The following is a 27,111-nucleotide window of genomic DNA, read 5'->3' on the forward strand; positions in this document are numbered from 1 at the left end:
CCACCCTGCTGACTATGTTACAAAACCCACCCAGTTTATTAGGGGCATTGCCTTAGCCGCAATTTTCGTAATGTTATTGTTAACATGGTATGCATAAGGAACGGCAAGTTTAGATTTCGAAGGCTGTTTCGAACTGCACAGCTTGTTTTACGGCATTCTTTAACTCTTTTATGTTTATGTTTTATATTTATGTTCTGTGTTTGCGAGCTGCTCTCAAGCGCTCGTGCGAGAATTCTGTTGAACAGAGCTTTTCAGCACAAGTTAACCGACTAACATCAGCAGGCTACCCAACCAACGTGTTGTGCAGCGTTGCTGGTGACCTGGTAAAAGAGTTGAAGAATGCCGGAAAACAGACTATGCAGTCACAGCCTTCGAAATCTAGACTTGCCATCATCCCTTATGCAGCAAGCACGTTACGCCCCCTCGGGCATAATCTTCATTGCCAGGCTCGGTGGCCTGCCAGGCTCAGTTAGGCAACATTGGTCACCACACAATAAACACTGGCGAGCACGGCTGCTCGGCGGTCAGTCATCGTTCGGCACCACCACGCTGCGGTGCGTCCGTCTAACGGAAGGTGCCTCGAGCCCTCCCTTGTTCACGAACTCGGGCGGATCGTGACACTGGCGACGAGTACCCACGGACCGTCCCACGCCGCTGCAAGCGGCAAAACACCGCCCCCCGTTGCTGCCGCCATGCCACTGTACGAAAGGCTCAAGCCGTTTGAAGGAGGTGGGTCCCCCTGGCCACTTTACGAAGAACAAGACCACGTGTTCTTCCGGGCTAACGACACACCCGAGGCCAAACAGCAGGACATTTTCCTGGCCAGCTGTGGGACCCGCATCTTCAGTCTCCTGCTTGACCTTCTCCAGCTAGCCACGCCGCATGTTAAGACGCTGGGTGAGCTGCTCGCCATACTACGCTCGCATTTCAACCCGGCACCGTCCACACTAATGGAGCGTTTCCGCTTCCACAACTGAAGCTGCTGAGAAGGAGAGACCCTCTGGCATTTCGTTGCTGTGCTATGAGGGTTAGCGAGTGCCTGCACCTTCGGGGACCAGCTGGACTCGCTGCTCCGGGACCGTTTCGTCTGCGGCATCAACAACACCGCCATGCTGACGCGACTCCTGGAGCTTCCCAACGCTTCGTTGGACGACGCCGTGAAGGCAGTGCTGGCAATGGAAACTGCCGCCAAGGACACCGCCAAGATTTCCCGTGCGACTGGTTCACTGTTGGCGGAAGCAGTGGTCAACAAATTGGTGACAAAGGGCAGTACCTGCGGTCGCTGTGGTGGTGCCCACTCCCCCTCACAGTGCCAGTTCTCTCAAGCACAATGCTTCACGTGCGGGAAAACTGGGCACCTGGCATGTGTATGCCGAAGGGGGAGGACGAACAGCAAACAGCAGCAGCAGCAGCAGCCTGGTTCAAGCCCAGGTAGCACACAAGCCTGCGGCCAGGGTAGCCGTCGCAAGGGTACGCGGCAGGGGCGTGCGGCAGCAGGTTTAAGTTATTCTGCGGCCAGGCTCCACGTCGTGGCCAAGGACCCGCTGATTCTTGACGTGGCACACAGGCTTTGCTCCGTCGTCTGTGCCGCCGTACATGCTGATCGTCTAATTCTGCGGGCACTCCATTTCCATGGAGCTGGACACAAGGGCCAGCATGTTGGTCATGGCCGGGAAACTCTTCAGGCGTACTTTTACCAGCGTGTCTGTCGAGGCTTCGGGCATGATGCTGCGCAGCTACTCTGGGCAGCTCTCCCAGGTCCAGGGTCAGGCACAAGTCAGCGTTTGCTTTGGTGACAGGGAGGCCACCCTTCTCCTTTATTTAACCAAGGGGTCGTCACTGACGCTGCTGGGCCGAAACTGGATTCATGCACTGGGAATTTGTCTGCCAGAGTACCAGGAAGCCAACCTGCATGTGGTGAGAGACGTCGCCAGCCTCCTGACCGAGTTCAGGTCTCTGTTCCAGCCAGGAGCGGGCACATTCGCCGGCACGACGGCTGGCATCTATGTACCTGAGGGAGCCCGGCCTCGTTTTTTGAAGCCTCGCCCAGTGCAGTTCGACTTGAAGGATGGGGTCACCCAGGAGCTGCAACAGTTACAGCGAGAGGGCATCCTGGTGCCCGTCAAGACATCTGAATGGGCCGCTCCCATAGTACCAGTCCTCAAGCGAGATGGCTGTGTCAGGATCTGCGGGGATTTCAAGGTTACCATCAACCCTGTCACTACTGTCGAGAAGTACCCGCTGCCCCGAATTGAAGATCTCTGGTCAGCGTTGTCCGGTGGACAGAAGTTCACCAAGCTCGACCTCAGAAATGCTTACCAGCAGCTGCTGCTCCAGGATGCCTCCCGGAAGTATGTCATAATATCGACAACTTTGGGACTCTTTCAGTACACACGCTTACCGTTTGGCATGGCCTCAGACCCAGCCATACTTCAGAGGGAGATGGACAACCTCTTCAGGGGCTTGAGTCACGTGGCGGTGTACTTGAATGACATCCTAGTTACTGGCAGCGACGACAGGGACCACTTGCAAAACCTGCACAACGTCCTGGCATGACTGCACGACGCCGGCCTCAAGCTCAAGCTGGAAAAGCGCGTTTTCATAGCCCAGTGTTGAGTACTTGGGACATGTCATTTCCCAGGTTTGCCTAGCCTCGGCTCCCTGCAAAGTTGATGCTGTGCTCAAGGCCCTTAAGCCCCAGAACAAGAAGGAGCTTCAGAGCTACCTCGGCCTCATCAACTTCTACAGGAGTTTTCTGCCAAACCTGTCGGAGAATCTACAGCCGCTCCATCTTCTGCTTCGAGATGGTCAGCAATGGGTCTTGAAGAAGGATCAGGACCAGGCCTTCCAGTGTAGCAAGGAGCTAATCACCAAGGCTCCAGCGCTGGTACACTTCGATCCTGCCAAGCCTGTCGTCCTTAACGTTGATGCGTCGCCGTACGGCATGGGAGCCGTCCTGGGGCACCGGAACAAGGATAGTCAGGAACGCCTTCTGTTGTTTGCTTCTCGTTGGCTTCATGCTGCAGATCAACGTTACAGCCAGCTGGACAAGAAAGTTTTGGCCCTCATGTTCGGTGTCGAATGCTTCCACCAGTATCTGCGGGGACAGAAGTTCGAGACGGTTACGGACCACAAGTCACTGTTGGGGCTGCTGGTCCTGACAAGGCAGTTCCTGTGCAGGCATCACCTCGAGTGGTACGCTGGGTCTTAAGGCTGGCAGCTTACAGTTAACAGCTGGTTTACCATCCGGGAAAGGACCTGAGACCTGCTGATGCCCTGAGCCGCCTGCCCCAGAGGTACCTGATGTTGTCCCAGAACCTGTTGAAGATTTCATGCTGGAACATGCGTACCCGGAGGGGCTCTCCAGATCTGTGGTATCGCAAGTGACCAATTGGGACCCAGTCCTGTCTTAGGTGGTCAAGGCGGTGTCGCGTGGTGAGGAATTGGTTCAGCAGGCCTATAGCCACAAGGCCGCTGAGTTGAGCTTGCAGCAGGGCTGTCTACTGTGGGGTTCCAGGGTGGTGATCCCACAAAGTCTCCGGTCCAGCATCCTGCAGTTGCTGCACGCAGGTCACCCTGGTGTGGAAAAGACCAAGATGGTGGCCGAGTCCCAGGTTTGGTGGCCTGGCCTTGACCAGGACATTGCTCACATGGTGCAGAGCTGCCAAATCTGCCAGGAGCATCAGTGGGCCTCACATCATGTGAAAATCACCCCCTAGCCTTTCCCACAGAGACCCTGGTCTCGCCTGCATGTGGATTTTGGAAGACCCTTCAAGGGCCATTACTTCCTGCTGGTGGTGGACGCCTTTTTGAAGTGGGTGGAGGTTCTACCTGCCACCACTCCATCAGCAGGCGCGACCATTGCAGCGCTACAACAGGTCTTCGCCGCCCAGGGGTTGCCGGATGGCATCGTGTCCAACAATGGTCCTGCCTTTGCCAGCACAGAGTCCCTGGCCTGGCTGACTAAGAATGGAATCCGACGGATGATAGTTAAGAATATGCCCGAGGGGGCATCACATGCTTGCTACACCCCACAATGTGACTGGCCGTGCCCCCTGTGAGCTCCTGCTGGGTCGAATGGTCAAAGCACCCTTGGATCTCTTGCATCCGGACCTCTGATCAACAGTGCTCCTGAAGCAGCTGAAGCAGAAGCTGGCTGCTGACCAAGGGTGCCATCTCGGGCGTTTGCCAGAGTTGGGAGCTCCAGTTTTCACTAGGAACTTCTGTCCTGGCCCACCCTGGTCCGCCGGTCAGGTGGTGTCTCTTGCCAGCGCCTCATCGCTGCTCGTCTGCATGCCAGATGGGGCCACTTGGCTGACACACGGAGACCATGTCAGGCCTCGCCTCGGGACCTGGCCAGCACCCTCGACTGCCACTTCCAAGTTCCAGCCCGCAGGAGGACTAGCGGCAGCACCAGTCGCTTCCAGAGGAGCACCGCCCACCTCGGAGGCGGCAAGCGTTGCCAGTGGTGCGGTGCCCGTTGGGCTGGTGTCGAGCCCGGCACCACTCACAAGGCTGACCACTGCGGACCCTCCGGATGGAGCGAGGCTGTTTCGGGCAGCACCCATCGTTGCCACACTCGGCCGATCAACACCGGTGCTCAGGTGGAGTACTCGATGGCGGAGGCCACCAGACCGTTACTTGCCTGGATAGCAGGCACTGTCTACCCGGCTAGGACGGAGGCAAAGCCTCGTACATTGAATTTAGAAGTTTTTTTTATTGGCAACAAACAAATTGGAAATAAGGGGTTGTAGCGAGCATTTGACACCCCCTCGGGCATAATCTTCATTGGTGCGCCAGGCTCGGTGGCCTGCTAGGCTCAGTTAGGCAACATTGGTCACCGCACTAATAAACACTGGCCAGCACGGCTGCTCGGTGGTCAGTCATCGTTCGTCACCACGACGCTGCGGAGCGTACGTCTAATGGAGGGCGCCTTGAGCCCTCCCTTCATGATGCTGGGCAGATCGTGACACTGACACTGATTGTGATCGTGACCTTATGTACACCGTGTTTCCCATAACATTATGAAAATTGCAGCTAAGGCAGTAGTGAGGGTTGTGTGCAATGCCCCTAATAAACTGAGCAGGTTGTGTAAAATAGTCAACAGGGTGGATTGTGTCGCACGAAAAAGTTGCTATAAGAATCATGTTCGCCACTTCATTGACTGTATAATGCAGGCTGTCTATAAAATCCCGCTCGATTGTAAACAATGCAATATCAGACAAATGGGGAGGTGCAATAATGATCGCCTGCATGAGCATGCCACTTCTCTGAAAGGAAACCTGTACAGTCATCTGGCTGCCCACTGTAACATGTGTGGTGGCACCCTGATCTTTAAGAAGTGTGAAATAAGGCGTGTGCGGGAAATCTTTGAGGCATTTTGCATTTCACAAGTGGCAATGCATGCGTCAGTTCTGCGTCCCTCACGCTATCAACAAAGAACTGGATTATCGCCGTGGCTAACTCTTATCATTCTTTTTTCATTCTTTATGTAACCTTCAATGATGTCTTTATGTGCTGCTTCCGCAAATAAAGCATTTGGTTGCTAGTCAGCGCTCTGTCCTGTGCTCTTTAGTTGCTCGTCCTGTGTTGCACTATTTCTGTTGTTTATTCCAGGGCATTATTGAAGTCTGCAGAAAAAGACAGGTGTTCCGTCTCTCCATGGTGCCAGATTAGGAATACGTCATTAATGAAACATTTGTAGTAGAATAGTTTTTAATTCATGGTCTGTGAAGATATTTCTCTTCTAATGGGCCCATAAATATGTCAGCACAGTTAGGTCCTGTTTTCATGCCCATTGAAGTTCCACTTATCTGCATATATCTGCATATAGTATGCACCATCAAACTCGAACTCGTTTCGCATCAGGACTAATTCTAGTAATACGGATATCGCAGTGCTGTCCGCAGTTTTGTCTGGGACCATATCATAAGCTTGTAATACCATTTGGATGCCAACATTATGCAGAAGGTTAGTACAAAGCAAGGCCACATCTAGTGTTACAAATAATGAATCAAGAGGTAGTACATTGAGGTCAATGATATCAGATAAGAAGTGGTTGGTGTGCTTAAGATATGAAGAAAAGTAGGTGGAATTTTCTTGGTGAGGCTGTCAACGATGCTGGAAACTGTTTCTTTGACATTACCGATACAAGACACAATAGGGCGGTCTGGATTATTTGGCTTGTGTATTTTCGGTAGCATATAAATTTGTCCTGGGATGGGGCTGAGGGTGACTAGTGAGCATATTGCTTTGTCGCTTATTTTGCTTTCTTTGATGAGTTCTCTGATGCTGTTAGCAACAATTTCCTTGAAATGCTCCATGGAATAATTGTCAAGGCACTTGTAAAAGTTTTTGTGATGCAGTTCTCTTCAGCAACACAATCAGCCCTACTCATTATCACCATGTCTGTGTGAGTTTGTGGAGTTTCTATCGCTTTCTTTTCAGGAATTGACAGGCTTTGTTTAAATGAGGTACATTTCTTGTAAGCCTGGAGAATATCCGTTGTACTACCAAAATGTACAAATCAAGAAATTGTTTATGTTGTGCTGGCGGAGCTCAGTGTTAGTGGGATCCCAAGTCATTGGATGCTGCCTGTTCATGCAAAAATTCTTGTAACTTCAGGGATTGCGTTGAAGCCCTTAACCAGCTGGAACTCATTATAGTCACGAGTTGCCAGGCAAAAATTTAAACCGCGATCAAGGACAGCCAATTTGGGGTCACAGTAATCTTAGAAATATTGATTCTGTTGAAGGGTTGAACTATTTCTCTGTTAGAAGCAGGCTCTTTGGGAATGGAAGCGTTCATTTTAAATTGCAGAGGTGATATAAAGACGACTTTGTCATGGAGGAACTTTTTGGCCTGTTTTTTGTGTATTTCAGTCTTCTTTCTTTGCTCGTAGTTATCGAGAGAAGCAATTTTTGAAGGACTCGCATGCGCGTTGCACGCTGTCATTCTGTATTAACTAGTGCTTTGCAAGATGATTTGTAGGGATCCACAACAATGTACGTTATGTCCAATGAGGCATTTCTTATAATGTAAATTCCTCTGTCTATATTATGACTAGGCATTTGGGAAGTAGCTGGTTTTAACAAAAGCTGTAACCCCTTTGGTACCGTGAGAGTAATTTACGAAATCAGTGTAGACGTGTGAATTTCATGCCGGATGCATATTTTCATTACTTTTCTCATTTTTGGGAAACTGCATGAATAGTTTGCTAGTCCAGTAGAATCACTAGCTAGTCAATCCTTGGAAATCTTTGTGGGGTGGGCATCATTGAAACTTGTAAGCTCGTATTGGTGGTGTGAAGGAAGACTGCCTTCTGCAGTGTCTTGAGGCGCCAATTACGCTAACGTGGAGCTCTAGTGTTGTCTGTTGACTGCTGGCGGGTTGACTGTTTGTGGGTTGAATGCTGGCGATTTGACCTCTGGCACCTTGCTATCTGGTGTGCAGCCTATGAAAGAAAATGGGGTGGCAGAGCAGCATGCTGGAAATGTGACCCGCATTGTTCGCACTCGCCCATCAGTAAATGCACTTTGCTCCTGGGGAAGTCTCGACACATGTGGTGCATTGAGATAGTCACGTTAATGGCTGCGTTTGTATTCTGTGAACTGTATAGTGCAAAGTAAGAATGGCCGCCACACCTTCTACTAGTAGTGAGGTGCTAGTGAGGTACTAGCTCTGAGGCCGCCAACATCGAGAAGATGCCACAGATGCAGAACATGCAATACAACCACCGTAGACTCATGACAAACCGCACCAAATTTCAATGACTAAGCACTGATGACCTGCGTGAGACCATCAGAGCAGCCATGTGGGAGGAGCTGCATTTCCCTTCATCAGAGCCTCAAATGTCCTATATTACTGATATCATCCTGGCAGAGCTTCAACAGTGACTGCATAAAGGATTGCTTTGATATAAGATGTTCATGGGATGTCATTAGATTTCTGCATAAAAATGGGTAGACTGGCTCAGTCTTTTCAGTAGATATGCAAGGCCAGTTTTGTTCAATTCCATACAAAGAACTCTTAGCTGCTGTTAGAAATTGTATAAAGATACGTCGAGTGATAGTTTTCCAGAACAAAAGCTGTATGTCTCTTCTATAATATTATCTCCAGGCAACAGTTCTTTTTAATAAAGGTGTTTATTTGCTACTTATTGGCATATGTATCAGGTAGTGCATGCACCTGTCTAGCGTAGTACTTTATTGCAGTAGCAATCATATGGTCACTCCAAGTGCATTTCCACAGTCAGCGTTGCCGTGATATTCTGTGTGAAGTCCAAGTGCGATAACACCAAGGCTGGAACACCAACATGCAGAGACCTTAGATGAAGGAAGGGGCTGGACATAGCATGGACCTAAAGCGCAGAGCTGCTGCGACTACTGCACTAATGCATTTTATTACACTATTAAAACCCACTTGTAATAACATTTTCATTGGCTGCTATAGAGTAGCTATGTGGCATAAACCAAATCTGTCATGATGAAGTAACCTTCTGCTACATTGCTAACAAAGGAGGGTGGCTCCACAAAAGTCAACATGGGTCTGAAAATTCATATTTTAGATTCCATTGAATATTTTATATCTTCTGCACATATATCTCGGTAGCACAATAGTGTGACTTCTTTGGCAAATGAATAATTTAGAAGAAAAAAAATACCAAAGTTCTTTAGTGTGGAGCCGCTGTACAGTGCAGTCCACTTATAACGATACCACATATAACGATACATCAGTTATAACGATGGGTCGACATGAGAGTATCATTTTATGCATTAGGTCTATGGGGGAAAAAAACCATTTGTAACGATAGGTTATTCACTGCATATTGGATATAATGATCAAAATTTTGCCGTCTGGACAGCGTTTTCCGCGCCAAATAATCGTAACATTTGCGTTGCTTAGTTCCCTGAAACGAACGATGTCGAGGCGAGGCGATGTTTACCTCCGTAAGTTCGTATCTGCCGCCATTACCGCGCAGCGTGTCCCGCCCTGCCCGCGTACCAGAGAGTACCCGAGTAGGCGCAGCGCGCCACAAGATGGCGCTAGCTGCTTTATGCGCGTTGGCCACAGTCGCTCCGAAAGAGAGAGAAAGAAAAAAAAGAGCGACAAGCCAAGCGGCGCGGTGGTGCCCATCCCTCACTCAGTCTCTCTCTCTCTAGCGATAGCAGGCTGACGCCACCGAAGCAGCGTACAACCCAGTGACCCAGTTCGAAGATGGCGCCGACAAAGTGCAAAGCTGTGTCACTTGACATGAAGATAGATATTTTGCAGGACTCTCGACGCGGCTTCAAGGTGAGTGGCCTCGTGAAGAAGTATGAGCTCGCCCAGTCGACGATATCAACCATCTTGAAAACCGGGAGCACCGCGATTGTGAAGGCGGGAGCTATCAGCGGCCATGCCGATCAGTGGAAAAGGGTTAGAGACCCTTTGTACGCCGATTTTGAAGAGGCGCTTTACCAGTGGTTCATCAAAACCCGCGCGCATAATGTGCCTATTAGTGGGCTAATACTTGCCACCAAAGCAAAAAACTTTGCTTTTCTTCTGGGACGCCCAAATTTTGAGCCTGAGGGAGGCTGGATTCAGTGCTTTAAAGAGCGGCACGGAATCGTTTACAAAAACGTGGTAGCGGAAGCGGCGTCTTTGGACACACAGGCAAGGCAGCAGTGGCTGCAGACAAAGCTGCCCGGCGGGCTGAAGCGCTACGCGGAGGACATATATAATTGCGACGAAACTGCTCTGTTTTTTCAAATGTTGCCGTCGGAAGACATGCTCTTAAAGGAGATTGATGCCCCCTGCGGGAAGCACTTGAAAATTAGGGTGTCCATGTTGCTGTGCGTTAGCATGGACAGGAGCCGTTCTCTCAAGCCTTTCATAATCGGGCGATCAAAGAAGCCAACATGCTTTAAGAATCAGCACATCCCGGTCCGCTATCGCAGCAATAAGAAGGGGTGGAGGACCCGCAACTTGTTCGAAAAATGGCTGCTCGAGTTCGACAGTATAATTGAACGCCAAGGAAGAAAAGTAGTGTTGCTACTTGACAACTGTAGTGCACACAGTGTTAACCCGAAGCTAACATCTGTCGAACTGATGTTTCTGCCTCCGAATACTACGGCAGGCCTGCAGCTGTTGGACGCCGGCGTGATCGCCAACTTTAAAGTCCTGTATTAGCGGCACTTGCTGGAGTGGCTAATTTTAGCCATTGACCGCGCAGCTCCTGGCACGCCGGGTCTTGCAGACGGGCCCCCTGACCTGAAGATCAGCCTTTCGAAAGCCTGCGCTTCCTTTATGGTGCATGTTATGAAGTAAAGCAGTAAACCATATACAATTGCTTCAAGAAGGCGGGCTTTGTGCGTCAGGACGAACTTCCCCAAACCACTGAGACCAACACGGTGGAAGCCACTGACATAACTGAGCTCTGGGAGCTCGTTCGTACTGGTGACACAGGTGGTGCATCAATAGAGGAGTTTTTGACTGCAGACAGTGCTGCCTCGTTCTGCGATGAGGTCACCGACGAGGCGATCGCCGAAGATGTGCTGTCTCGACAGACGGCAAAGTTGTGCGACGGTGGCGACGGCAGCAGCGACAGTGACAACGAGATTGACAGTGGCTCCTTGACCCTGACCTCGATGTCCATGCAAAGTGTACTGTCGTCAATCGACTCCTTAGTTGATTTTATGCATGCTAAAGGATTGCGGCCAGTGTTCGCGCAGCAACGGGAATCCATGCACACTGAGGTTGTGAAGCTGAAGCTGCCGTAAAAGCAAGTGCAGATTTCGGACTATTTCGGCGCGCCTAACCCTTGACACCGTCATTGGTGTTAGAAATAAAGTTTGTTTTTCACAGCCTACTTTCTACATCATCTTTTCTTTAGAGCAGGTAGCGAATTCGAGTTTGGAGCTGCAAAGGTATGTTCCGCGTTTTTTGTTTTAAATAGCTGCAGTCGAGATGTAGCGATCATTGGTTATAATGATCATATTTTTTGCCTTTCTCGATATCGTTATAAGTGGACTGCACTGTATTCATGCAACCGGGCATACTCACCAATTTCCAACAATGTGAAATATGAAAAATTACGTCTACAAAAATGCATTCTGTTTGGGTAAAATGTAGACGATTGATCCAGAAACAAGGTTCCCATCAATTTTAGAAATAGACAACATTGTTTATTCTCATAGAAATTTACATCATTGGAAAGATGAAACTTTGCTCTAGTTTTCTACATAATCGCCATATTGTTCTCAGCATTTTTGTAGACGGTGCTCCAATTTCTGTATCCCAATGTCAGAACTCCGCCGCCAACCAGTTGAGGTAGTGTTTTACCTATTCTTTGACTTCATCGTTGCTCCGGAAGCATTGGCCACTCAAATGTTCCTTTAACTTGGGGAACAAGTTATAATCACTAGGCGCGAGGTCTGGACTGTACGGTGGGTGGGGCATGATAGTCCACCCAAAGTTTTTCAAAAGTTCCTGGGTTTGATGGGAGACAGAGTTTGCTTGGGCATTGTCATGAAGCAGTGTTACATCGGCTGCCAGTCGTCCTTGCCGGCGATTCTGAATAGCTCGCCTGAGTTTTCTTAGTGTTGCACAATAACTGTCTTGAGTTGATTGTTGTCCCACGTTCCATGAAATAGATCAGCAGTATCCCCTTACGATCCATAAAAACACTGGCCATGACTTTGCTAGCAGAAATAGTTTGTTTGAACTTCTTTGCGACTGGTGACTCTGGGTGACACCACTGGATTTTTGTTTTTCTGGAGTGAAATGAAACGCCCACATTTCGTCTCCCGCAGCAATAGAGTACAACAATCCTTCCTTATCTTCTTGACACTTTTGAAGAAACTGGTGAGCACAGTCAAGGCAGTTCTCCTTGTGGTCTGATGTCAATAGTTGTGGTACCCACCGAGCACAACACTTGTGATACCCCAATTTTTCAGTCAAAGCTCTTTCCACTGTACTGTAAGAACTCCCAGGAATCTGAGCAACAAGTTCACGGACGGTGATCCTCCTGTTTTTAAGCACTTCGCGTCGGACCATCTCGATGACTGCCTCCGAAATTGATGGTCTTCCACTTCGTTCTTCATTGTAGACTTCCTTCCAACCGGCACTAAACTCCCTGCACCACTTTCGGACATGTTGAACGGACATGCACTTGTCGCCATGCACCTCTGTCAACTGTCGGTGGATGTCCACGGGTGGAGTCCCTTTGGCGTGCAAAAAGTGAATTACGGAATGAATCTCATACTTGGGGGTATCAACAGCATATCAACAGCAGCATATTAAACACATTATTATCAAACTTTCGAGGACTGTGGGCATTTTGGCTAGATTACGTTTTTTTCTGCCACCCAATATTAAATTACTGATTTACAACGCATTATTTTTGCCCAGCTTAAACTACTGCTTTCTTGTATGGGGCAAAACTATGTAATCAAATTTACAACAATTGTGTGTACTTCAGAAAAAAGCCCTTAGACACATAGCTGGAGTGCCCTTCAATGCACATACAGAACAGCTTTTCAATCGGTTTAATGTAGTACCTGTTTGTAATCTATATTCATATAATATGGCCATACGATGTAAACAGAGCATGAATACTAGGGAAAACATCATAACATCGTTATCGCACTTGAAGACTAGGAAACCTGCATACAACACATGCACTAAAGAGTATTGGAAAGTCCCGTTTTGTCGAACTAAATATGGAGAACAAATGCTCCAACACAGCATACCTGTACTTCTAAATTTTCTTCATGAACGAGAGATCGATGTCACAACTGTTAGCAAAAACACACTGCGCTTCATTTTTATGACGCATTCATGATATCATCTGTTCTGCGTAGATGTTTGTCTGAAAGCTAATATGCATTTCATTATGGACATTTCATTTCATGCATACAACTCTGCAATTCTCGGTATTTTCTATTTCTTTTTTCCCACAGAGAATATGTGAAATAGTAGTCCGTGGCTGAAATTTTGATATTGAAATGTATGCCGTTTTGTTTTTAACGCTTCTTGTGCTCACATTATGTTTGAAATGTTAGTCACTGGTTTATCCTATTGCATGCCTTGTAAAGGGGGTCCAAACCTCTGTCAAGTGAATTCACTTTCACTTTTTAGTTCTGACTTTCCCCCATTCAATATGGAAATAAATTCAATTCAATTCAATAATGGGAACCTCCATATCGGACGGCTGCTGAGGCAAGAATGAGTGGCGCAGTGAAGCATGGCTGGGGGGAATCGCGAGTAGTGGAACAGCCACGCGCAGCAGTGTTGCCGGATTTTGCCTCGCATCTTCCCGTGTGGCTGGATCTCTTTGGGAACCATATTTCTGGATCAACCGTCGTATATTACGTATAACACAGCTTACGTAATGTAAGAATATTCACTCGTATTGCATACAAGTTTACAGAATTTAGTGACTGCAAACTTAAATAGGACATGCGTGTAGTCAGTGTGGGGAAACAAAGAAGCGAGTCTCACTTGCTTGGTTGAAAGAACATCGTCTACAAGTTGACACAATATATGATCACTGAAATTAAAGACAATGCGAACATCCATGTATCTGCCTCAAATAACAAGGATGTGCGGCTCATTTGCTCTGAGCCTGGGCTAAGAATGACGGTCCTTGACCGCAGTTGACTTGGTGGTGCACACATTGCATGTTTATGCTGCGGGAATGTTCAAATAAATCCACCCTTTAAAGGATACTATCTGTCCTAAGTGTCATAGAAGATGCATTTTTGGTGTAATGAGCCAAATTTGCATGACGGTCATTTACTGTAGTTGACTTGGAGGTGTGCATACTGCACGTTTATGCTGCATGACTCATGCATCACATTTTATCTTGCCTATGTCATAAGGCATGGTCAAGCCTTTGGTGTGCTGGTTCTTTTTTACAAAGCAGTAAAAACTTATCAACAAACGTAAGACAGCTGACATAAGGAAGTATAATATGGATAGAATTGAACATGCTCTCATGAATGGAGGATGCCTAAAAGCAGTGAAGAAGAAACTAGGAATTGGCAAGAATCAGATGTATGCGTTAAGAGTCAAAGCCGGCAATATCATTACTAATATGGATGAGGTAGTTCAAGTGGCTGAGGAGTTCTTAGAGATTTATACAGTACCAGTGGCACCCACAACGATAATGGAAGAGAGAATAGACCAGAGGAATTCGAAATCCCACAGGTAACGCCGGAAGAAGTAAAGAAAGCCTTGGGAGATATGCAAAGGGGGAAGGCAGCTGGGGAGGATCAGGTAACAGCAGATTTGTTGAAGGATGGTGGATAGATTGTTCTAGAAAAACTGGCCACCCTGTATACGCAATGCCTCATGACCTCGAGCGTACTGGAATCTTGGAAGAATGCTAACATAATCCTAATCCATAAGAAAGGGGACGCCAAAGACTTGAAAAATTATAGACCGATCAGCTTACTGTCAGTTGCCTACAAACTATTTACTAAGGTAATCGCAAATAGAATCAGAAACACCTTAGACTTCTGTCATGCAAAGGACCAGGCAGGATTCCGTAAAGGCTACTCAACAATAGACCATATTCACACTATCAATCAGGTGATAGAGAAATGTGCGGAATATAACCAACCCTTATATATATAGCTTTCATTGATTACGAGAAAGGGTTTGATTCTGTCGAAACCTCAGCAGTCATAGAGGCATTACGGAAGCAAGGTGTAGACGAGCCGTATGTAAAAATACTGAAAGATATCTATAGCGGCTCCACAGCCACCGTAGTCCTCCATAAAGAAAGCAACAAAATCCCAATAATGAAAGGTGTCAGGCAGGGAGATACGATCTCTCCAATGCTATTCACAGCGTGTTTACAGGAGGTATTCAGAGACCTGGATTGGGAAGAATTGGGGATAAAAGTTAATGGAAAATACCTTAGTAACTTGCGATTCGCTGATGATATTGCCTTGCTTAGTAACTCAGGGGACCAATTGCAAAGCATGCTCACTGACCTGGAGAGGCAAAGCAGAAGAGTGGGTCTAAAAATTAATCTGCAGAAAACTAAAGTAATGTTTAACAGTCTTGGAAGAGAACAGCAATTTACAATAGGTAGCGAGGCACTGGAAGTGGTAAGGGAATACATCTACTTAGGGCAGGTAGTGACAGCTGATCCGGATCATAAGACGGAAATAATCAGAAGAATAAGAATGGGCTGGGGTGTGTTTGGCAGGCATTCTGAGATCATGAACAGCAAGTTGCCATTATCCCTCAAGAGAAAAGTGTATAATAGCTGTGTCTTACCAGTACTCACCTATGGGGCAAAAACCTGGAGGCTTACGAAAAGGGTTCTACTTAAATTGAGGATGATGCAACGAGCTGTGGAAAGAAGAATGATAGGTGTAACGTTAAGGGATAAGAAAAGAGCAGATTGGGTGAGGGAACAAACACGCATTAATGACATCTTAGCTGAAATCAAGAAAAAGAAATAGGGGGGGGGGGGGGGGGCATGTGCAGGACATGTAATGAGGAGGGAAGATAACCGATGGTCATTAAGAGTTACGGACTGGATTCCAAGGGAAGGGAAGCGTAGCAGGGGGCGGCAGAAAGTTAGGTGGGCGGATGAGATTAAGAAGTTTGCAGGGACGACATGGCAGAATTAGTACATGATTGGGGTTGTTGGAGAAGTATGGGAGAGGCCTTTGCCCTGCAGTGGGCATAACTAGGCTGATGATGATGATGAAAACCTGTTATCACATCAAAGTGTGAAACGAATGTTTTCAAGCAAACCAAGGCAGTAGATATATTTTGAGACATAGTCCTTAAAGTGTAGCAAGGGTTGTCTACTGGAATGATACCCTTCATCAAAGTTTTCAAGAAAATCCTGTCATGCTGGATGTTTCATCTGTTTGGAAGCATTCCAATGATTGCCGTATTCAAGCTGGGAAGTATTTGATCCTGTCCTGTGGTTAATCTTGAATGGACCTACCTATTGGACTACACTTTCATGAAGTACATACTCTGACAAAATCTGGACAAGACTGAGGGTATCTTATTGTGCGCCAGCGATCTAAGTACATTTTCACATTTTCCTGTTGTAGCACTGTTCTTTGCACTTCCTGGCACAACTTAGGAGAAGGAAATTCCGAGTAGATTAGAGGCATGTTTGCAACATGCAGTCGAGTTCTTGGTTGACGACTATGGAGCAGTATAGCCGGAGAAGTACCTTTAGCCATATGTGGAGAAAATCTGTAGGTTGCCAAGTATTCTAACACTGCGGACCTAAGGTCTCGTTCCAACAGAGCAATCTGTATGAATTCTTTGAGGACACGGTTGAATGTTTCTCCCTGGTCGTTTGCCTGCAGAGAGCAAAGTGAAGAAAGTTAATGCTTGATGCTTCTTTCTTTCAGGAAGTTTTCAAACTCAGTGGAAATAAATTGTGGTCCATTGTCAGACACGATGGAATCAGGAAACCCTACTCTACTGAATAGAGAAATGAGACAGTGGATGCTAGCTTCAGATGTGACTGAAAGCATGAAGACAACTTCAGACCATTTGGAATGATAGTCAACTATGACTAAGGCACAACGTGCATAGTATGGAGCACAATCTATATATGCAGATAATATAAAAAAAAAGCAACTACTGTATCGCTATGGTGCAGAAAATGCTTTTTTGTAAGAGGTAATGCAATGCAAATACCTGGGCTTGTACATAACAAAGGATCTTTCCTGGTCAAAGCACCTTGACAAAGTAATAGCAAACTGCCATCGCAAGTTGTTTTTCCTAAGGTGCGTCTTAAAATTCATGACGCCAACAGCGTGCCTATATTGCCTTACAGAACACTAGTCTGCCCCGTTTTAGAATATGCTGTAATTGTATGAGACCCATTCACTAAAAGCAATATTGGAAAGCTGGAAAGTTTACAGAAGAAAGCAGTTGGATTGATCTACAATACTTCAAATACTGACCTCTTATTTTGGAGCGGCTTGCCTTCTATAACTGATAGAAATCGTGTACAGTGCTCACGGAATGAAACGCGACAAGGAGCATTTAGTAGAACCCTGCATATGTGCAATGTAGGCGAGAACACCATGTCATGTCGCTAGGAATTTGGTCACCAAAGATGACGAGGACTCCGACGTAGCTGCACGCGCCAGAATTACGTCGTTGTGACATGAACTGCAGCCGGTGGAAACGAAGGTATGCGCATTACTTAACCCTAAATTGCCGCGTTTCATTCCGTGAGCACTGTACGTCGTTTAAAATTCCTTTTCCAGCTAATAAATGATCACTACAACATCGACACCTCTCACCTTCTCATCTATATGACAGGTTACACTACCAGACACAGACACTCGCTAGCTGTAACTCCATGTACTACACGTGTCAGCTGCTTCAAGTATTCGTTTTTTTGTAGACCCATAGTAGATTGGAATGAGCTGGTCGATAAACTGTAACACAGGACTCATCATCACTTTTTGAGACATATCTTTTATGAAAAGCAGGCTGAGCTTGCTGAGAGTGTTTTGATGTCACTGTTTGAATGCACCCTTTGAAAATTGCTGAACTAAGTTGCTTCACTTTTTTTTGTTTCTTGTTGGTTAGTTTATTTTTTAGCGCTTGTGTGAAGAAACTTGAGTGCAGTTCCCCATTGTTTTGCATTTGTTCTGTACTTATTTGTGTCCCACGCTGCTAAGATCTTGTATAAGATTGCAGTATCCATAAATAAATAAATGTGTAAATAAATATATAAATAAATAAATAGTCCAAAGGACCTATTATGTCTATGGCTAATTTTTCCCATGGTTGAAAAGGCCATTCCACAGGTTGAAGTGGAGCAAAAGAAGATTTGGCAGATTTATCTGCTTGCTGACAAACAAGGCAGTTTCTCAAGTCTCTCAACCTGTCTATGTGAGGCCACCAGTAGGTGCCTCACAGTCAGCTTTGTTTTGGTGATGCCCAAATGACCTTCATAAGCAAAGGACAGGATTTTCTGACACAAGAAATCTGGAGGAATTATACATTCTCCTCGGAGAAGAAGATTATCTACGTAGGATAATTTGGACTGTAGGGATGCATATGCCTGTAATTCTGGTAGCAGATCAGCAGCATTTCTCCACTCATTGCCTATATTATCTTTTAAAGCTTGACAAACTGAAGTGGGAGGCAAGGCACAAGGGCAACCAGTAGGCATGCTCTCCCAAGTAACAAAGGACCTAATAAAGAAACGACAAGGAATGAAAGTGTGCAACTCTAGAGATAAGATAGAATTTACCCACCATGGTTGCTTAGTGGCTATGGTGTTGGGCTGCTAAGCGTGGGGTCGCGGGATCAAATGCTGGCCACGGCAGCTGGAATTTGGTGGGGGCAAAATGCAAAAGTGCCTGTGTAGTTAGATCAAGGTGCACATTAAAGAGCCCCAGGTGGTTTAAATTTTTGGAGTTCCACACTACGGTGTGCCTCATATGCAGAAAGTGGCTTTGGCATGTAAAACCCCATAATCTAATCCAAGGTAGAACTTGTGGAACTGTCAAAACTGATCAACCAGGCAAAAATAGGGGATATTCGAAATTATAACATGAGAAAGACTGAAGAAGTCGTAAAAAATGGACGTAGCCTGAAATCAGTAGGAAGGAAACTTGGCATAGGACAAACCAAGAAGTATGCACTGGCAGCACTGGACTTTAGCCAATCAAGGGAATAGGCTGGCTCCAGGAAGAGATACTCTACGATGGATCACATCCATGTCATTAATCAGGTAATCGAGAAATCCGCAGAGTACAATTAGCCTCTGTACATGGCTTTCATAGATTACAAAAAGGCAGTTGATTCAGTAGAGATACCAGTAGTCATAGAGACATTATGTAAACAGTGAGGACAGACCACTTATGCAAATATCTTTGAAAATATCTACAGAGATTCCACAGCTACCTTAATTCTACACAAGTAGGAAGGTACCTATGAAGAAAGGGGTCAGACTAGGAGACACAATGTCTCCAATGCTCTTCACTGCATGCTTGGAAGAAGTATTCGAGCTAATAAACTGGGAAAGCTTAGGAATAAGGAATGATAGCGAATATCTCTGCAACCTTCGGTTTGCCGATGACATTGTTCTATTCAGCAATACTGCAGACGAGTTGTAACAAATGATTGAGGACCTTATCAAAGAGTGTAAGAGTGGGGTGAAGATTAATATGCAGAAGACAAAGACAATGATGAATAGCAGGGCAAAGGAACAAGAGTTGAGGATCGCCAGTCAGCCTATAGAGTCTGTGAACGAGTACAATTACCTAGGTCAATTAATCACAGGGAATCCTGATCATGAGAAGAAAATTCACCGAAGAATAAAAATGGCTAGAAGTGCATATGGCAGACATTGTCAGCTCTTGACTGGACGCCTACCATTATCATTGAAAAGGAATGTGTACAATCAGTGCATTTTACCAGTGCTGACATATGGGACAGAGACTTGGAGACTGACAAAGGAGCTTGAGAACAAGTTAAGTATTATGCAAAGAGCGACGGAACGAAGAATGCTAGGCGTGATGTTAAGAGACGGAAAGAGAGTGATTTGGATCAGAGAGGGAACGGGTATAGCTGATATTCTAATTGACATTAAGAGAAAAGAATGGGGCTGGGCAGGTAATGTAATGTGCAGGTTGGATAACTGTTGCACCATTAGGGCTACAAAATGGGTACCAAGAGAAGGGAAGCGCAGTTGAGGACGGCAGAAGACTAGGTAGGGCGATAAAATTAGGAGATTCGCGGACGCTAATTGGAATCAGTTAATGCAGAACAGGGGTGAATTGGAGATCACAGGGAGAGGCCTTCGTCCTGCAGTGGACATGAAATAGACTAATGATGATGATGATGATGAAACGGGATCAGCGAGTGTAGCTGTTTAAAGCACTTCTTTTGTAGTGCATACTGAAACCATCATTTAATGTTGGTTCAGATTCAGGAGGAACAGGAAGGTGAGAAAGTTCATCGTCTATGACATTATGGTCGCCCTTGCAGTACTCTGTCAAAACTATACTAATGTGGTCGAGCACTCCGTTGAGAAATTGTTAGAGGATGCTGTCAAGAAAGCTGCTGGCCGGGCTGGTATTGAGGTGGTGTTTACCGCTCTTAACAAGTTGGGAAGATTGTGCAAAAAAAGTCAACGATAGCCGGCAAACGCCTGGACTGTGTAGTAAAAGACATACCGCCAAGCCCGTCGACTGCGATAGTAATGTAGTTTATGCCATTGCCACCTCTTGCGGCTGCACTTACATAGGGCAAATGGGGCACTGCCGTGAGCATGTGTACTGTGTCAAGAGTAAGACTGGTAGTATTCTAGCTGTCCATTATGCAAAGTGTGGCTCTTCATGCTGCCTAAAAGACACGTGTGCTGGGACGATACAGTGAGCATATGGCCAGGGGAACCTTTGAGGCCTTTTCAATTTGTGACTTAGGAGCCATTTGCGTAGGTGCCCCTTCTATAGCTCTTTGCGATAAGGAACTGAAGTTTCTTAGAAGTTAATCACTTTTGATTGTGTACATATTGTGTATTGTACATTTGCATAGTTTTACGTTTGATGCATGCGCAGCAGGAATTGATTGATGATGACTCGCCTTCCCTTTCTTCCTTTCTCTCTTTCAGCCCATTGCAAATAGTATACATTTGTGTGGGCTTCAATAAAGATGTTGTTGGCAGTCAGCGCTGGTCCTATGCTCTTCCTTGACCGTGTGTTTTTTTGACGCTGTTTAAAATGAATGACCTTGATCTGTGATGCAGAAGGTGATCGTTGCAGATGTGTTGCGGTATTTGACTACTGCAGAGAACTGTCTTGCTTTTAATATTTCTTGCTGCGAATAGTTCTTGAGTCGGTGGCTCAGAGCAGACAAACGAAAAGCTTGAGAATGCTCCTTGTACAAGCCAATGCTCATTGGGGAAACTGTAGCTCTTGTGTTGACAAACAATTTGAGTGGCATGTTGGCTACAAACACTTTGGCATGAATAATTGCTGGGCAGAGACTTGGTGCCTGTATCGTCAGCATGGAAAAGACTGTTGACTATGTTTCAGCGGACTAAGAAATGAGCTGAGCTCTTGCAAGAGACCATCGATGTGCATGGTTTCGGGCCCTTCTCTTGTGTGTGTCCGTTTATTTGGCGTCTTTATATATTATAATGGCACATAATGTCCCACTTTCTTGCATGCGCGGTATGTGATATGCTTGGCCGGAGAGCTTGGATCGGATGCTACGTGGTGCGTTGATCCACAGTGGTAGCAAACGACTGTAGTGTCTTGACTTACTTTTCGAAATCCTAGCTGAGCGCCATTTTGGCAGAGTTCCCCAGTTCGTGACTTGTCAGTTGCCATCTCGAATCCATCAGGTTGGGGAAGAAGCTTGGCGACGACTGCCATCTTGAGTACCCGAGGAAGGGATGCGACTGTTGGCAAGGCCATTTTGCCGCTGACAAGAAACGCAGCGCTTGTCACTGAAGTGCCATTGAATACTTGAATTCCCTTGTGTACTTGTTTGACACTTTGCCCCATTTCTTCTGCTTTATTGAGCGTCAATAATGGTTCCTCATAAAGAAGCCTCTCGCGGATTATTGTAGACATGACTCTGTGTACAATTTGGTCGCGTAGCGACTCGTGCCAAGCGCTGAATGTGCAGGCTGGAGCCAAGCAATGTAATGAAGTCACGAAGTCTTGGAAGAACTTTCCCAGTAGCTGCGTTCACTCTCTGAAGATAATTCGATGAACGAGACTGTTAGTGCTGTGTTCGTAGGCTTGTCCAGCACACGGATAATATACCGGAAATGTAAGGTGACGGGGTATGCTTGCAACATTAAGTTGTTGAAAAAGCATTGACCCTTGAAGCCTAAGTTCAACAGCAAAACAGCCTTCTTCCTCTCCTCCAGTAAAGCCCTGCCTCTGGCTGCCTGTAGAAAAGTATGAAACGACCGTTTCCCAGACAGCCAAAGTACAGCAGGTGTACCTGGAACAAGAAGAAATGGCGATGGAGGGGGAGCGAACACCATGCTTGGAGTGGTGAACAAAGGAGGAGTAGTAGTGGTAGGCAGCATAGTCTCCATGCTGGCAGAAGAGTAGAGCAAAAGCAGGAGGGAGAGCAAGCAGTTGCCCAAAGGTTTACTTCATCACCAGTTGTATTTCCAGGCTGTAGCGTTGCTTGACTGGGCGGCTGGAATGCGGGGTCTACGAAGTAAGGTCAATGGCTGGGGGTACGGAGCACCGCAATGAAAAAAAAAAACAGGACTTGCATGAGGACCAAACGCAGACAGATTTATTTTAAAAGGTGGGAAGGAGAACATGGCGCAGTACATTTTTATGATTGGGCACTGCGGGATGCTAGCGGTCAAAACAACCTGAAATTGAAAGTAACAATATAACACCCACCTTTCAATGATTTTGTACGGTAGTGTGTTTAGCATTGAATCTATGTAGTGACACGAATTATTGCCACTGTCAAAACAAGTTACGTATGAGGCATACTGCAATGTGTACTGCAATGGGACTCCTCTTTTGCACTTCCCTAAGAACACTTAATAGCATCTAGGGGTGTTGCTTCAAAGCCTGCGCATGGCCTCTGAAATGCATGGCCCGCTGTTGCATTTGAACGCTTAGAAACATGTCATGCGGCACCAGACTTCTCTCTCGCGCTTGTTTTTGGACATGCTGTGTCATCTAGTGGTGCTGCCGAGCAGTCGATGCGTTGCCTTTGACATTAAAAGTATGTCACTCCAGTGCCAGCGAATGCTGAAAATTGTTTCCTCACTTGCTGCACAATCAGTGGCACGTACATCATCATCATCATCATCACCATCATCATCATCATCATCATCATATTTTATGTCCACTGCAAGACTAAGGCCTCTCCCTGCAATCTCCAATTACCCCTGTCCTGCGCCAACCGATTCCAACTAGTGCCCGCAAATCTCCCAATTTCATAGCCCCACCTCATCTTCTGCTGTCCTCGACTGCGCTTCCTTTCTCTTGGCAACCATTCGCTAACTCTAATCGTCCACTGGTTATCTAACCTGCACATTACATGACCTACCCAGCTCCTTTCTTTCACTTAATGTGAATTAGAATATCGGCTATACCCATTTGCTCTCTGATAAAAACCGCTCTCTTTCAGTCTCCTAACATTATGCCTTGCATTCTTTGCTCCATCGCTCTTTGCGCAGTCCTTAACTTGTTCTCAAGCTTCTTGTCAGTCTCCAAATTTCTGCCCCATATGTCAGCACGGTAAAATTCGTTGATTGTACACTCTTCAATGATAATGGTAAGCTTCTGGTCAGGAGCTGACAATATCTGCTCCAGTGGCACATATACAGTGACCCAAGTTCGCAAGACAAGAGGTTCATTGAAGAGTGGCACACACGCAGTGCATTCATGCCACAGCTCACTGAAGTGTTGGTGTGAAAGACATTCATTGAAAAGGCCCGTACCCAGCACATGTGTGTCGCAGCCTGCTAAAGTGTCGGGTTGCTTTCCTTGATAAACACCTGTCACATGGATTCAATTCTGCCCGGCATTGGAGGAATTTAAAGGACCTTTTTTGTCATTGTAGAGTGGCATGCACCTACTGGCACAAATTGGCATCAAAGAGGTTCATTGGAGACCTTCACAGATGGATTGGCACATACCCAGGACTCCAAGTCATCATTTCATTTCAGAGTTTCATTGAAGAGCAGTACTTATACAGACCCACATCTAATGTGACACATGTCACATTAACATTAACACATTAACATGGCGGGAAAGAGGTTCATTGAATGTACACATTTGTACACATTGTTGCATACTAAGTGACCCAATTTGGTCTAACGGATGGTTTCGAACGCCGTTCTCTCCACAACGCGGCCCGATATTCTAAGTATTCAATCATAGACTACACAATGACCCAGGCTGGTGGGAAATTGGTTAGATACAAACATACATAGATACTCATAGATAGATAGTTAGCCCTAGGAAAGTCTTTGATGTACCCTAAGTATGCTAACTGAATAAAAGGGCAATCTGTCCTGCTTGCGCTCCTTGCCATGTACCCACGCTTGTGTCGTCTCCTTTTCAGCACCTGCTCATCAGCCCTACTCAACAAGCACCTGAAGAAATGCAATGCCATGAAGAAGGAAGCTCAAGTAAGGATGTTTTGTTTGATGCAAACCTGGATGCAGCTTTGAAGATTTATTTGGTTTGTGCTGCTAGCCTTATGACTCTCTGAGCAGGCATGCGTGGGCATAAATTAGTTTAGTTGAAATAAAACATACACAATTAAACATGTGATTTGTGCCGCACAAATAAGTCTTTCGTCACCACAAACTGTTTATGAGTAATTGGCAATGTATAAACGAAGCAGCACCAAACCTTGAACTGATAAACAGTATAGTTATCGTTGATTCTTTGCAACATTGCGTGGCAGCAGTGCATGGTGCAGTGTTCTCGTTGACTCGAGCTGTGTTGATGGGGATGCTTGAGTGGCCATTGTTCCCATGGTAGAAGGACATAGACGGTCATTCTATATTGTTGAAACAGGCTTATTGCATGTGGTGCTGCACAGACAATTGCGTAACAAGAGTGCCACCGTCATGGCATCATATATTGCACAGGTGCACACTCCTTGCCATGCTTTTCTTCAGTACTAGAGAACATTTGTGAAGCGTAAGCCACAGGGTGGCAGTCTTAATCGTGTTGCTCGAATAGTGCTGCACCATTGGCGAAACTGGACACCTCTGCCAATGCCTTCAGGAATTTCGCTGATTTGAAAATTGCCATAATAGGCGCTGCTAGTTTGAGCATATCGATTTAGATTGTTTCATTCCCGGTCATGTTGGGCTTCTCACAAAAAGGCATTAACCTGTTTTATCAGTGATCTCAAAGCCTCAGTTTTGAATGGTAGATTTGGCAAGAACTTACCTAAGTAGTTTACTGTCCCTGATACCTTTGAACTTCTCACTTGCTGGATGGATCGGGAATGGCAACTCATTTGCTTCCGTGGCTGGCGCTCAGCCGCCCAGGCTAGAAGAGGCCAGAGTGCAGGTGGCCTGCACTGTATGTGCTGCCTTTAGAGTGGATGCTTTGAAAAGTTTTTCATAGGTGGCAGCACACTGCAGGCTATATTCTACTTGTTCTGGGTTGTGCACACTAGATGGACATACTTGCCCACAATTTCAGCAGGAGTTGATAGGAAAACAATGGAAAGCTTCCCACTCACCAGATTCCACTCTGTTGTAGCCATTGCAACCACTGTAAAAGGCTAGAAGAAAAGCACACACGCTTCCACGGTGCAGCAAAACACTTCGAGGCTGTGCTTAGTTTTCAAGGGATAAGTCTAAAAGTCCAAGAGGAGTTCAGAGTGTGAAAAACACCAACGCACTTCGTGGTTCCTCCACATTTAAAAATGTTTAATACATGCTTTATAGTTTTTTATTGCATTTGATGCGGAAGCCTTTTGTCAACAACATAAACGAGACATTCTGCAAATCCCATGTCTGTTGTAAATTTTATTGTGGGCAAGCTCCACCACTGGAAAAGCTGGTGCCACCATCGGCGTGACGTAGCATGAGGTGGCATGAGGTAGCATGAGGGATCACGTGGACACAGCGGCTATGTCGGCTGCTTTGGAAGCGCTGAAGCAAGCTGAGAACGAAAGTTTAAAGTCCCACCTGCGCTGCGGTTCTGATTAAATGGCGAGGTTTTACTGCCTTGGGTGTCTGCTTGACAACATTTGAAAGTACTATAATAGGTAGTGGCTGCCTTTGGAGGCATGCAGCATGGTAGGCTACTGCTCGGTGCCGCAGTGCTGGACGTGTCCAGCCTGCGTCTGCAGTGCCGCAGCCTTATTGTCCGCAGTGCCGCAGCCTTATTGAGATGTAGCCACAGGACAAGGAGCTGTGTGAAGCTTGGCTCGCGAAACTTAGAACCGGCAGACAGCCATCAGCTACAACTCGGGTATGCAGCAAGCACAGACATGAAGATTTCTGCTATGGCACTGGGACTGCAATGTTCAGTGAGTAGCAGAACACGCGCACTGAGATGCTCGCCCGTGCCTGTTGCCCAGCTAATGTCAGGACAGTTTGGTCTATGAACTTGTTGATGCTATATACTGGCAAGTTCACTGGAACAGAAAGGGAGTGGTATAAAAAAAGGCATGGCATATGGTCATGTTTGTGTTATGAAATAATGCATTGGATTACGAAAAAGAAGCAGAGGGAAATCGCACGCTGAGAAGACCAATAAACATACAGTGCAACACAACTTGAGAAATAATATTGAAATGTCCGTGAATTTAGAAGACAGAAAAAGATTGAATCATTGCGACGGCACATCACAGTCGCTGTAGGCATCGAAGTCTCTATAACAAAATTATTTTTGAACAGTTCTGATAGCGTGCATGCAACAATGGTTGCTAGTGTACTGTCAAATGCTCATATGCTGTGGCCTAAAGCTCACGGCACGTTGCGAAAACACGCTCACAGCGAAAGCAAAACATTGTGTGTGGACATGCATGCAGGCGCGCAGTCGGTTGCTGCGAACCCATCCGATCACTGCATTGAGGCTTCATTCTGTTATGCTCCATTTGGTTATGCAGACAGCCCAATATAAGAACATATTTCAAATAGTTTACTCTCAGCGTCTGCCTAACTTTCACATAAGAAGCCGGTTCGGTAGACTCCATCGTGGTGACTGTGCGCAGTGGCATTCACTCTACGTATTCGGTAAAGAGATAGTGTCTGTAAACGATCCTGTGCTTTCAGTTGGCCCAATATTAGTATATTGACAGTAAAAAATTTCTCTTGTTTTGAGAGTACTTGCATAAATGTCCAAGTGAGCTGCCGCGTGGTGTTTTTATTGAGTGCTGTAAGTGAAACCTATGAGGAGCGCACCGCGGTGATCCCTCATACTACGCTAGGAAGGGGCTTGCAACAGATGGCGACTCCATAAGTCCTCGCCCCCAATAGTGATTTTCTTATAGTGTGGAACATGCTGAAGGAAGTAGGAAATATTTCGTTGAACACCAGGCACGGTGGAACACCATACAGGCGGAAAAAAGGGGGTTAATGATACAGCTAATTAGACCATTTAGAAAGATTGGATGCGCTTTGTAGACGATCACAAGAAAGAAGAC

The 27,111-nt window shown here is 46.2% G+C and overlaps 1 protein-coding gene across 5 annotated transcripts in view; it reads left to right on the forward strand.

The window, feature by feature from the left end:
• Positions 1 to 27,111, forward strand: part of LOC142587347 (tRNA:m(4)X modification enzyme TRM13 homolog) — a 424,180-nt gene that overhangs the window by 34,058 nt on the left and 363,011 nt on the right. For all 5 annotated transcript variants that reach the window (XR_012829490.1, XM_075698280.1, XM_075698279.1 and 2 more), the window contains exon 3: positions 24,058 to 24,124. Coding sequence is in view for 4 of the 5 variants with exons in the window: in XM_075698280.1 (XP_075554395.1) it covers positions 24,058 to 24,124 (67 nt within the window). In the remaining variant the exon portion in view is untranslated. The remainder of the gene's footprint in view (positions 1 to 24,057; positions 24,125 to 27,111) is intronic.

The sequence above is a fragment of the Dermacentor variabilis genome, chromosome 7 (genome assembly GCF_050947875.1).
Source record: "Dermacentor variabilis isolate Ectoservices chromosome 7, ASM5094787v1, whole genome shotgun sequence".
NCBI classification, from domain to species: Eukaryota; Metazoa; Arthropoda; class Arachnida; order Ixodida; family Ixodidae; genus Dermacentor; species Dermacentor variabilis.